At 43.4% G+C, this 12,530-nt stretch overlaps 1 protein-coding gene across 4 annotated transcripts in view; it reads right to left on the reverse strand.

Moving 5' to 3' along the window:
• The window catches only part of Rbks (ribokinase), an 87,177-nt gene that overhangs the window by 53,087 nt on the left and 21,560 nt on the right, over positions 1 to 12,530 (reverse strand). For all 4 annotated transcript variants that reach the window (XM_006984823.4, XM_076559270.1, XM_042267236.2 and 1 more), the window contains exons 2-4: positions 9,432 to 9,564; positions 1,586 to 1,649; positions 404 to 466 (exon numbers count right to left, since the gene is read on the reverse strand). In XM_006984823.4, coding sequence (XP_006984885.1) covers positions 404 to 466; positions 1,586 to 1,649; positions 9,432 to 9,564 — 260 coding nt within the window. The remainder of the gene's footprint in view (positions 1 to 403; positions 467 to 1,585; positions 1,650 to 9,431; positions 9,565 to 12,530) is intronic.

A 12,530-nucleotide genomic window follows, 5' to 3' on the forward strand; every position in this document is an offset into this window, starting at 1 on the left:
CAGCAGATAATCTATAAATATGATTCATCCAACTTTGTTTTGCAACCATGTACATTTATTTACTTAGCAGAAATGACAGGGAAGCACTCGGCTGTTTGGAGATACACATAGCAGTTCCGAGCTCCCGTGAAGGGTAAAGGGGCCATGACAGGATACAGATCATATTTGGAAGCATCTTCATATCTGCTTCATATATATTAGATGGAGTCTTTTCAAATGATCAAGGTGGGGAATATAATTTAAGGGAAATGTTTTTATTTGGATCGGAAGAGCCACACCTCAGGTCACGAAGCAGTGGGCGTGGGAAGAGGCCGGAAGGACCAGAGTTCAATCCTTGCTTTCACTCTCGTTCTGGAAATGAGCTGTCTGTTTCAGGCACGACCCTGGCATGTGCAGCACGTACCTTCATCGTTGACAATTATAGAAGCAGCTCCTGTGGCAGCATCTTTGGTCTGATATGTAAATTCTACAAGAAAAAGAAATCCACAGTCACGTAATCCAGCCTGGCATGGAAATTTATCTGAACAATTTCAATGTGACACTAATTCTTGGAAACACTTTTTAACCTTTAACCATCTGGAATGAGTTAAAAAAATAAGTAATTAGTGCTAATTTATACCCATCACCTATACAATGAGGAAACCCGGCATCTTTACAGTTAGTGAAAACTTTCCTTTGCATTAGCAACGACCCATCAAACTACCCACACTTAACTGCTCCTTAGAATTATTCACAGTTGTATACATATGCATTTTTTAGAACAACATATTTCTTTTCTTCGCTGTAAAAAAACATGACAGACTTGAGATAAAAAACAAAAGGTTAAACATCTAAAATGAACTTGTTTGATTTTCTTTCTTTTCACAAGCTTTGTATTTCATCACGAACTGTGCTCTGGCATGGACACAAATGTTCATCAGGCAGTCTCTGATAGCAGCAGAGAGCTCTGAACCCGAGGCAGAAGACCTGCATTCTAGTCCTGGCTACAGCCCCGACTGGCTGGGTACTCTCGGAGAAAGCCCAGAGCCTCGCTGGCCTTTGGTCTTTCTTCTGTGATGGCCTTCGGCTATGTCGTTCAGTGACTTCTCTTAAAACATCCTTTATTGAACATAGCACCTGTTTTTCCTCGTCACCGGCCTCATGGCCATTGAGTGAAGATCTGTAATCTCCTAGGATTTCATTCCCGTCTGGGGGAATGTACTTGAAAGAATTAAACGAAGAGGCGCATAAAACCTCTCTGGCCATCAGGGGGAGGACCTAATAATTATACTTAGCTTTTAGTTTTCCCCATAACGAGATCACAGAAAAAAGTTATAAATAATAAGCCAGGTGTGGTGGCACATGTCTGTAATCTTTGCACTCAGGAGGTTGAGGCAGGAGGATTGCCTTGAGTTTGAGGTCAGTATAGGCTACAAAGTGAATACCAGGTCAGGGCATACCAAGGTTATATAGCAAGACCCTTTCTCAAAAAAGTAAAAACAAACCAAAATGAAGTAAAATCCCTAAAGAAAGTTATAAACATGGGACTGGAGAGATAGCTCAGAGATTAAGAAAGTTATTAACTTTAAAAAAGATGAAATTTTACCTGTAGAAATATGATTTTGTTTTAAGTTTTCTATGTAATCATTGCCAAAAGAATCTTTGCCAACCTGTACCAAAGAAATGATGAGCATTAGATCTTTTACATTTAGTAAAATGTTACAATGTAGATTTTAGAATATTTAGCATTTTAAAAGGGCATATCTGCATGGTACTTCATAAGCACCAGCTAATTAATCTTAATGTAAGATGCTCGGCTTGATTTCAGCCCAAAGGATGTTCTGTTCTGTAACCTGTTTTACTTGCATCTCATTTAACTCATGAAACATGTATGTCTGTGTACCACCTGTGTGCCTGGTGCCCAAGGAGACCAGAAGAAGGCTTCTGATCTCTTGGGATAGGCGTTACAAATGGCTGCCCTGTGGGTGTGGAGACTTGAACTTGGGTCCTCTGAGAGAGCATCCATCTGACAGCTGAGCATCTCTCCGGCCCAGTATCAGTTTATTGAAGGCAAAATTCCACAGGAGTTGCACACACAATACAGGCAATGCTGTGTTTTTTTTTTGTTTGTTTTTTGTTTTTTGAAATTTGTCCTTCATAATTCTTCACCTCCAAGCCTTGTGGGCATCCTCCATTCATTTATATTTCTGGACTTACTTTTACAAAGGTTAAGATCTTGTGCTAATGTGGATGGGAAAAGCCCACAGGGCCTCAATCCTACACAAAGAACTACAGAAAACTATTGAGAATGGGAGAAGAAGTCTTTCCCAGGGAAGAGGACACCCATTGGTTATCCAATACCAAATGGTCAGCCCTGGGAACATGTCCACACAGGGGACAGTAGACAAATCGAACAGATTATATTTATGAATTTATGAACATATACACACACATACATGTATGTAACAACAATGAAAACAAGGCCATGAATTTCAAAGAGAGCAAGGAAGGGTTTATGGGAAGGCTTAGAGAGAGGAAAGGGAATATAATTATATTATAATCTTAACAAGTTAAAGAAATAGTTAAAATAAGCTTGCCATCTTCACTTGGAGGAGCAAGCTGAGCACTCCGCAGGAGGAAGGAGGCATTCAAGGACTTCCTGGGTTACCTTCTGAGACCTACTTGCCCCTCTCCCCCTCCAGTGTTACAAGAAGCATACACTCCCTAATCCTTCCTGTGTGTTTCTGGCTCAAACGGAAGTTATTAGGAATTGTTAAGAAGTCACAGTAGAACCTTAGCAAAGGTTTTTGTTTATTTCTTGTGACTGAGGACTAAATGAATGTACCCTGAAAATCACAGTGAGTAATACAGATGGAATCCACACAGGAGCCAGTTAGAAAATACTGATGGGCCCAATAAAGACTATCACAAAGGAATATCAGGAGGCTTCTGTTTCCCACTCACACTTTGGCCATCAAATTGACAAGAAAAATTTAAATGTAAGCATCTTGGCCAGGAGGCAAATGGTGCATATGGGAGTCAGAGAACTTGGAGTCTTACTTCAGTTCTGCCATTATCAAGCTAATTAAAATTCTTTGCATTTTGCCTCAAATTGTTCCATCTGAGCCAGGCTGGAGGGTGGAACTGGTGTGAGTTCTCTCCGGCAGGCAGGAAACCAATGGTTCTCACCAGTGGCTGCACATTAACATATTCCAAGAACATTAAACATCATCCTGATGCTCTGGTCACACTCGCTCGGTTAAACCCCACTCTGTGGGTGGAGCTGTATGGGGAGGTAGGTGACTGCATGAAGGGTGTGGTCCAGGCAGAAGACCGCTGGACTTCAGGATGAAAGGGCTGGGAGAGTATTGTAAAGCCCTGTGTGTGTTGAAGAGATGGAAATGAGAGGGGGTGAGGAGAGCACAGTGCCTGGCATGCTCTGTAGGGAGTGTTGCTACATGACCGCATATGCGCTGCCCAGTAGCCAAGCAAGAGGCTTAATCATCCCTTATGTCCTATGTAATCCGTGTGCCGTGTGGTCGCGTATCTGCGTGCAGCGTGATCACACAATCTATGCCCATGCATGGCGGAGCTATGTGAGCCCATATGCGCATGTGCAGGGGGAATCCATAAAAAGCGGGTCACAGACTCCTCCCCTCTCTTCTTTTTCCTCTTCTTCCTCTCTCCCTGCACAATCTCCATACGTCTAAGCACACTGCCCTCTGTTCCTTCTCTTAATAAACTTAAAGTAGGTTTTGTTGTGCCTCGTGGCTTTTCTCACACAGCGCTGCTTAATGAATAACATTGTGCCGCATAAAACTAACAGGTAGATCAGTTGAGCGGAGATGGGGAAGCATGGCCTGCAGAATGCGTTAGGTCACCAGGCTGGACCCCACCTTGGGATGAAGATATAGTCGAGTAGCAGAGATTTCTCTGGCTTGTGTTTGCTGGAGCCTGCTCAGGCAGAAGTCCTGCAGGTCTGCCCCTTTGTCTTTTTATTTCTATCTCTCTAAAACTCACATTTAGCTAAAATAATTGGATTTCATTTTTGGAGTTGTGAGTCAAAAGTCATTATCAACTTGACCTCATCATCTGACTGTGTTAGCACACAATGCGTGTACAATATGCTCCTGTTTATTTCCAGGCCTTCACTGAGAACTTAGGAGTCCATTCTTCTCTCTCCCACCTACTCAAACTCTACCTGTTTTTCAAGCACCAACTTAAGTCTGCCTTCCTTCTTTGGGCTCTCATCAATCCTCTCATTTCCAGAACTCCTACACAGCATTCCTGATCACTGTCATGATTCAATGCCATCTTACACCGTTTGTGACTCCATATTTGTCCACTGGGGCTTCCCGAAACTTGGAGATGCTAGCTTGAATTATAGTGGCCCTTCCCAAAGTCCTGCACATGGAAGGTGTCCCATCAGTACCACATCATCTCAGTTCCCCTACAGTTCATTTTCTTGGACCTATCTTATTCCTGAAGGGATGTGACCATGGGCACAGGAGTATTCTGTTGTGGCTGCAGGCAGGGCTTTGTGCTGACAAGGCTTTGCTTATAACAGGTCTCCTGTCTTGAAGGCGACTATTCTTGCAATTGCACATAATCGGAGGAAGTCTCTGTGCAGCCTGTTCCAGCTGAAAGGAGGCAGTCAGGGGCAGCTTCAACGAAGATTCAAGTCAGGGCATTTCGCAGACCTCACGATCTTGCACAGAAAGGGTCTTCTGGTTATGAAGGTGTTCTCATACACTGCTGTTCAAGCTCTCTTACATGAGGCCCCCTGCTTACTGTTTTCCTTGTTTACACACAGTGTGGATCAACAATTTGTAAAACACAAAACAATGCAATAAGGGCAAAAAAGGTATCGTACGATACAAAGCCTCACTTATTATTGCTGTTCAATTCAGTGGCTGTAAAAAAAAAATCTAGCTTATGTTGCTATAAATCATTCTGTTTACTTCTGGTTTCTGTACTGTCTAGACCAGGGGCAGACTGAGCAGAGCACTGGCCTGAGGAGCAGGCTTTTGAGTCACACTGTCCTAACCTACTCTGTGTGTGTCCTTTGTCACTGGACTTCTGGCCTGACCTTCCTGAAGGGAACCAGGTGCTGCCCGCATTAGAAGGGAGACAGTTTTACATTTGTAGGAAGCAAAACCATACTAATTCTTCAGATCACCCTAGTGTGCTGGTTCCTGGCTTGGTCACTGGCATCCATGTCTGCTCCTGGTTTCCTTACCTGCACAGAAAGCAGCTGTGGGCTCACACTGGGCCCCTGCATCCTGAGCTCTCTAATTAATATGGTTCTTGGTGTCCATGTTTGATGTTTCTTCTTCCTCTTCCTTTGTGTGCATATATGTGTTTGGGTGTGTGTGAGGGTATAAGCAAGTATGCATGTTCATGCTTGTGCGTGTGTGTGTGTGTGTGCGCGCGCGCGCGCGCATGCATGTGAAGGCCAGATGTCAACTTTAGGTGTCTTTCCTTTGGGACACTATCCATGTTGTTTGAGACAGTGTCTTTTACTGGCCTGGAACTCTCCAGTTTGGCTGGGCTGGCTGGCTAGTGATCCCCATGGCTCCTTCTGTCTTGGCCTTGGCCTCTCCAGTGCTGGGACTGTACATGAAAACGCCTGTTGTTTTTGTTTTTAATAAACACGGGCTCTATGTATTGAGATCAGATCCTCATGCTTGTCACACTGTACCACGTCTCATCTCTTGCTGTTTTTTGAGTCAAGGTCTCAGTACGCAGGCTAGGGCAGGCTGGTTCTTCTGCATTAGCCTCCAGAGTGCTGGGACTACAGGCATTCACCAGTGTTTGATGCTTAGGAAGAACTTCTTACCTTTAAACATTTGACTTCAATGGAATAGAAGTAGAGGAAACATTTACACAGACCAGACCAAGTCTATGAGAGAGCTCCCAGCAGGCTCTTTGCCTTGGGATTTTCATTTTCAAAAACACCATCTCCAGTTATCACTGGACTTTCGCCTTAGCACATGCATGACTCAGCTGAATACCAAATCCATGATTCTTAACTGCTTAGAGCACCGCATTATCTGCTTGTCACTCTATAAATACTGATGTAACTCTTGCTTAATGTCTTTGTCACAATTATCTTAACAAATAATTCTCCTTCCTGGTTTTCCCCGTGCCACCAACCTTCCCAGAACAGCCTGGCATCTAGTGTGTTGTAGCGCAGTAGTCCATAAATTAACGTTGCTTAGAGAATGGCAGGGGATCCTCTACCAGTTTTTCTTTTGCTCCATCTGTTCATTTTTTATCTTGATTAACGTAATGATTTGGGTTTTGATTTGGAACTTGTCATCTTTCAAAAACTGCTAGAAAACAAGTGTGCTAATTTGCCTAACAAAAATATACTGCAAGCGGCATGTGCGGGTGCACACCTGTAACCCCAGCTTTAGAGAGGCAAAGGCAGGAAGAATTAAGGGCTTTCTATATCATACAACAAGTTCAAGGCCAGCTTGGGCTATGCGAAACTCGGTTTCACACAGCCAAAACGGAAAGACGACGCAACACAATACAACACAATGGAAAACTATAATGATAATGGATAGCTTTCCCTATAAAAGTCTATTCATACCAGCACTTGGGAGGCAGAAGCAGATGGATCTCTGAGAGTTCGAGTCCAGCCTGGGCTACAGAGTGAGTTCCAGGACAGCCAGGGTTAAAAGACTCCCCCCTCCCAAAAAAACAAACAAACAAACAAAAAAGAATTCTAAGAGGTACATACCTATGATCCCAGTAGTCAGGGGACTGAGGCAGGAAGATTATGATTTAGAGGCTAATATGGGCTACACAGAGAATCCCTTTATTAATTAATTAATTAATTAATTAATTAATTAATAAAAAAGGCTTCATGCTGGGGTGACGTTCAGAGGCAGAAGGCATTCTTTGTGTTTGTAAGACACATTCTTCCCCAACACCAAAAAATAAAGTTAAGTGAGTAAATAAATAAAACAAGAAGACTAAGAATATCGCAGTTTTCTTAATTTTTTTTAAACATACTTTCTTTTTTTTAAAATTTTACTTTTATATGCCCTGGTGTTTGACCTGCATGTCTTTGTGAGGAGGTTGGATGTCCTGGGACTGGACTTACAGACAGTTATGAGCTATGTGGATGCTGGGAATTGAACTCAGGTCCTCTGGAAGAACAGCCAATGCTCTTAACCACTAAGCCATCTCTTTATTTAAGCCTTTAAATAAATCCCTGCCTTAGGGTCCCACGGCACAAAAGTAAAATTACCCTGGATGGGATTTGCTTACCAACCCATTTTCTTATGTTTCACTGTGTAAACACTGAGACTGAATTGTGTGGAGCAGACATGGATGACTAAAAAGAGCACAGGAGATGATCCAGAAGCGCTCGGGGGCTGGCACGAGCCGCTGCACACAGAGCAGAGTGAGACAGACAGACAGACAGACAGCCCCTCTGCTTCAACCGCCCCCCAACTGCAGCAAGCCCCCTGCCTGCTCCTCTCGCGTCTCGCACCGTTTCATGGTTCACGTCCCAAGTTCAGTCCTACAGCTCGAAGATTTCCATTTTGTTTCTCTGTCCTTGCCTCCACTTCTACAGTCCCAAATAAAAGCAATCTCAAGATCTTAGAGTGGGATGAGGTCAGGGCACCTGCAGTCTAGACTTTGGTGGCCACATGAATAGTTTCTAGAAAGCTTCCAAGAGGGGAGGTGCTCCCAGGCCCAGAAAACTCCCCTTATCCCAGGACAGCCACTTTGGATGCCTAGCTTCCCATACCAATTCTATGTCCAGCTTTTTTTCAGCCTGGAAATCATATGTCCTTCTCAGTTCCTGAGTCCCCTTTTGGGAGCATCATTGGGTCATTACCTAGGTCTCATTTCTAGTCAAGCATGGGATAAGTCAGGTGTGAAGTTTTTGTCGGCCTTCTTTCACAGTGCCATCATTTCTAGAATATAATTATTTCCCGATGATCTATATTACTGTTTTAAATCCTTAGGGACCGATCTTAACAATAGAAGGGTTTTTATTTGGAATTTTGTGTTTCCTGCGACGTTTCTGACCAGATAGCCATGAGAATGATATGCTGGTCATAAATCAGAAATGAAGCCAGAGTTCATTAGCAGATGAAGTGATAATTGTATAGCTTGCACATCACTTAAATCTCCCACGGAGAGGAGAGTGACATGTGAAAGTGGAAATGACATTTCTGCAGGAATTTTTTTTTAAATCTGCATAGTTCACAAGATAGCTTTTCTAAGTTTTTTTTGTGTGTGTGTGTGATTTTCTTATCATCTGCTGTGCAGATTAAAACCCAGCTTTCCCTGTACTTAAACTCACATAATTTCATCTTCTTCTAATAGCAATGTTACCACCTTCAAATGACATGAAAGATCTAAAATTTGAAACTCTTGACAGCCACATACAATTCTTTTCAAATTATTTCAGTAGGATTCCTGACTGTTACATACCCTTTCTCTGTATCACTGAAAACAGAAGTATGTAAGGTATTTATTACGTGCGGTCATTAAAACCCACATTCCGCCGCCATTATGACATGGCGGTAGCCGATGGCTTAGTGAGGAAGGACTATGGTTCCCAGAGGTGCGTTGTTGCAGTGATGCCTGTCGACTACAGAATGACTCAGGCCTGGGTGACTGTCGACACCCAGGGCACAGGTCAATTCCTCTCACGCTGCACACCCTGGTTATAAGCTCACTGTATTCAGGGAAGGCAGCCCCAAGTCATTTCAGGACTGCTGCTTCCCAGAGGAGTCTCTCAGACAAAAGCATCACAAAGTCCGATCACTCTTTAGATTTTTATGACCAAACTTTCAAAAGAACTAAAAACCGGTACGCAAACAAGTGCATGTGTGTGCAAGCATGGCCATGGGCTATGTCAGAAAGTGGAAGCAGTCCAGGAGTCTATCAGTGCACTCACGGGTGGATAAGTAAGTGACGGTCTATCCATACAATGGGGTACTAGTTGGCCATTACACAGGATGTAATACTGATACTTGCTGCAAAACGGAGAAACCTCAAAAACAACGAAAGAAGCCGGAAGCAAAAGTCATATATTACACAGCCCATCTATGTAAAGTATCCAACATAGACAGGATCATAGAGATGGGATGTAGTTTGTTGGTTCCAGGGTTCCAGGTGGAGGAGGAAATGGGTAGAAACCAATTGAACAGGAGGTTTTCCTTTGGAATGATGATGTCCTGTAACTGGCTAGTACTGGTAGTTGCAAAACATTACAGATTACAATGTATTACTGAACTTCAGTATTTCTTTAGACAGGGCCTCACTATGGAATTACCCTTCAGCTTCATGGGTGGCTGGTACCACGGGCCCACACCGCTATCCCCAGGGAAGTGTTCATTGTGGATAACGGTGAAGGATAACAGAAACGATGAGCTTGAACCAGCCCTACCCGGGGCCCCTCCCCTATGTTTCACACTTACCTTGCAGACTATGGACGTCTTTGCTCCAAGCCGAGCAGCTTGGACACACTGGTTGGCACCTTTTCCTCCAAAGCCAATGAAAAACTTATGTCCGTGGATGGTTTCTCCAGTTTTTGGCAAGCGAGGAGTAAGACTATTATAATTTAAAGAGAGGAAAACAAAGCATGTTGGTAACTGGAATCAGTGTACATGCTTTAGAAGCCCGGAAAGGTTATCCAACGCGGTTCTGATGACTCGTAAGCAAACCGAACTGCCAGGAAGACCGTCTTTCCTCTCAGTTTGCATTGTAACAGACAGAGCCCATCTCTTGGACAGAATTCCTCTCTTCTCCATAGCCACCGCTATGGCCACACTGCAAAAGGCAGCTGGTGTCTGTACTGCATTGGGATTATTCACAGGATAGTTCCCTGGCCCAGCCCGGAGCATTATTCACAGTGGGACTCAGCAGGCAGGGAGCAGGAAAGTGTATGGGCTTCTCGGGCACTTTAAACAGGAGGTCCATCTTGATTCTAGTGAGTGCTCAAGCATAGGACCTAAGAGGAAGAGGGAAGCAGCAACTTCCTGTACCTAAACAGTCCGAATTTTATACTTGAGGGTGGGGTGGGAGCCGACTTGGATTGTCCATCCTGCATACCATGCCGTTTCACGCATTATGTCAAAAAGAACACATACTTAAAACAATGTAGCCTGAAGGACCAAGTTTAGGCTTTAACTTTTATTATGGTACATATCAATGATATAATAGTAGATTCCCCCCCCCCCATCCTATTCACTCATCACTCAGATTCAATTATCATCAGCTCCTAGCTGATCACCATAACCAAGAAGCTAAACATGATCTTCACCATAACCAAGAAGCTAAACATGATCTTCACCATAACCAAGAAGCTAAGCACCATCTTCACCATAACCAAGAAGCTAAGCCTTCACCATAACTACGGAGCCAAACTCAGTACTCACCATAACCAAGAAGCTATGCCCAGTATTCACCATAACTAAGAAGCTAAGCATGATCTTCATTCACCATAATGGTATGGCCAGTGGTGACAGTATTATCTGAGGCAAAAATTACATATTTGTTCCAGGTAAATGTTTTCATGACTTTAAAGGCAAGATCTGAGGAAACAACATTTCTGAAGGATGGAGAGAAATGACTGATTTCCAAACGGGAGGAGTTTCAAACATAGGGACAAACAAAATGAGATCTGGCTGCCTGGCCACAAAGAAGGGGCCAAGGATGGCAGATGGGACCAAAGAAGTGAGTCCACTTTCTATGGGAAGGAAAGGCCAAGTAAGCTCACACTGGAAAGTCAGCTGGGAATCTATGCTGGTTTAGGAGATCATAGGTTTGCATTCGTTAATAGGCTGTGATAGGTCTGAAATGAGCACCGTATTATATAGAATAGAGTGACAGAACAGTGCCAATTCCGCCAGGCCACTAACAGCTTGTTTGCAGTGGGATGACAAGAACTAATGCCAGAATGCACAACTGTTTCAATAAAGACCAAGATCAACCCATGAGTCCCTCTATGTGCTTCTAAAACCATCAATAAATCGCCGAGACTATTCCATTTCCCAGCACTGAACTGTCAAACATGGTTGAGATACAAGAGACTCACCAATAATCTGAAAACATCCCACTCCTCCTCTTTTCAATGCTATTTTTATCTAGGCTCCTACATGCATTTATAGTACTGATGAAAAAAATATACATCTAAAAGGTTCACTTCTGAAAAAGGTACTCAATCAAGAGAAAAATGGTTTTAATGTAATGTTATTATCCTGTCAGTTAATTTAGCGGTGACAGCGATGATGAGATTTTGATTTGCATCAGAAATCTTAAACATTTTAGGATTCTGTTATGAGCAGCAGCAGTGAGTAATCCATGTGACGGAGTAATGATGTGAATTCTTGGCTTGTTGACTCTCCTACAAACGACTCTCGTAAAACCTTAAAAAGAAGAATATCTAACCTGGTTAAAACAGGTATAATAACTTCATTAGCAAGACTATGGCTTCGAGAAACTTAGGACTTCCGCTCTATTTATACTTAGATCTGGGTCAGGGGTCACTGCTTTGAATCAAGTGTCCCTTTTGCTATCAGCTGTGGGCAATCATTAGACCTATACTTCCAGGCTATTATGGGATGTGTATGTATGGGGGTGTGTGAAACCACGGCAGCATGCATGTGCACTTGATGTGGGAGCAGATGGCTCGATTTAGAATCATTTCTTTTTAAAAAAAAATTAACCTTTGTTTTCATGTGTATCCATGTTTTGCCTCTATATATGTCTGTGCACCATGTAGATGCAGTGCCTGAGCAGCCAGAAGAGGCATCAGATCCCCTGGGACTGGAGTTACAGACAGCTGTGAGCTGTCATGAGGGAGCTGGGAATTGAACCCCGGTCCTCTGGAAGAGCAACCAGTGCTCTTAACCGCTGAGCCATCTCTAAACAAACAATATTAACACAAGGCAGTCGATATTAGCAAGTGTGGAATCGATTCATCGATCATTGAAACGTCGTGTCTCTGGTGTTTTCCTGGTTTCTTTTTTCCTCCTTTTCCATCTTCCCTGCCCCCTCAGGGCTTTCTTTCTCCACCTGTTGATGTTCCCTGCTGTGTTCTCCACTGCACCCCACGTGCCTTCCATTTAACAGAAGGGTAGGAGATGCTCACTTTGTCTCTTAGCATCCATCTTGCTTCTGAATTGGGAAGGTGAAAGTGCTAATTATGGGATGGAAGAGGAAACTAGCAGCCATGGCTACACAACCATCTAACAACAATTCCATGTTCTGCCATGTCTTGCCCACTACAGTCCAAATTTTAGGGGGATTCTTTTCTTTCTCTTTCCCAACTCCTCCCCTCCCTTTGAGACAGTCTCCCTTCGCCCAGGCTGGCTTTGAACTCCTGGGCTTCCTGCCTCTATCTCTCGATTGCTAGAGTCACAGGCATGTGCCTCTATGCCTGGCTTAGAATTTTTCTTCTCTCTCTCTCTCTCTCTCTCTCTCTCTCTCTCTCTCTCTCTCTCTCTCTCTCTCTCTCAAAGGATTTACTTTCACCTTTAAAATTTATCTGTGTATATGCTGGTGCCCTCAGAGGT

This window comes from Peromyscus maniculatus, chromosome 22 (genome assembly GCF_049852395.1).
Source record: "Peromyscus maniculatus bairdii isolate BWxNUB_F1_BW_parent chromosome 22, HU_Pman_BW_mat_3.1, whole genome shotgun sequence".
NCBI classification, from domain to species: Eukaryota; Metazoa; Chordata; class Mammalia; order Rodentia; family Cricetidae; genus Peromyscus; species Peromyscus maniculatus.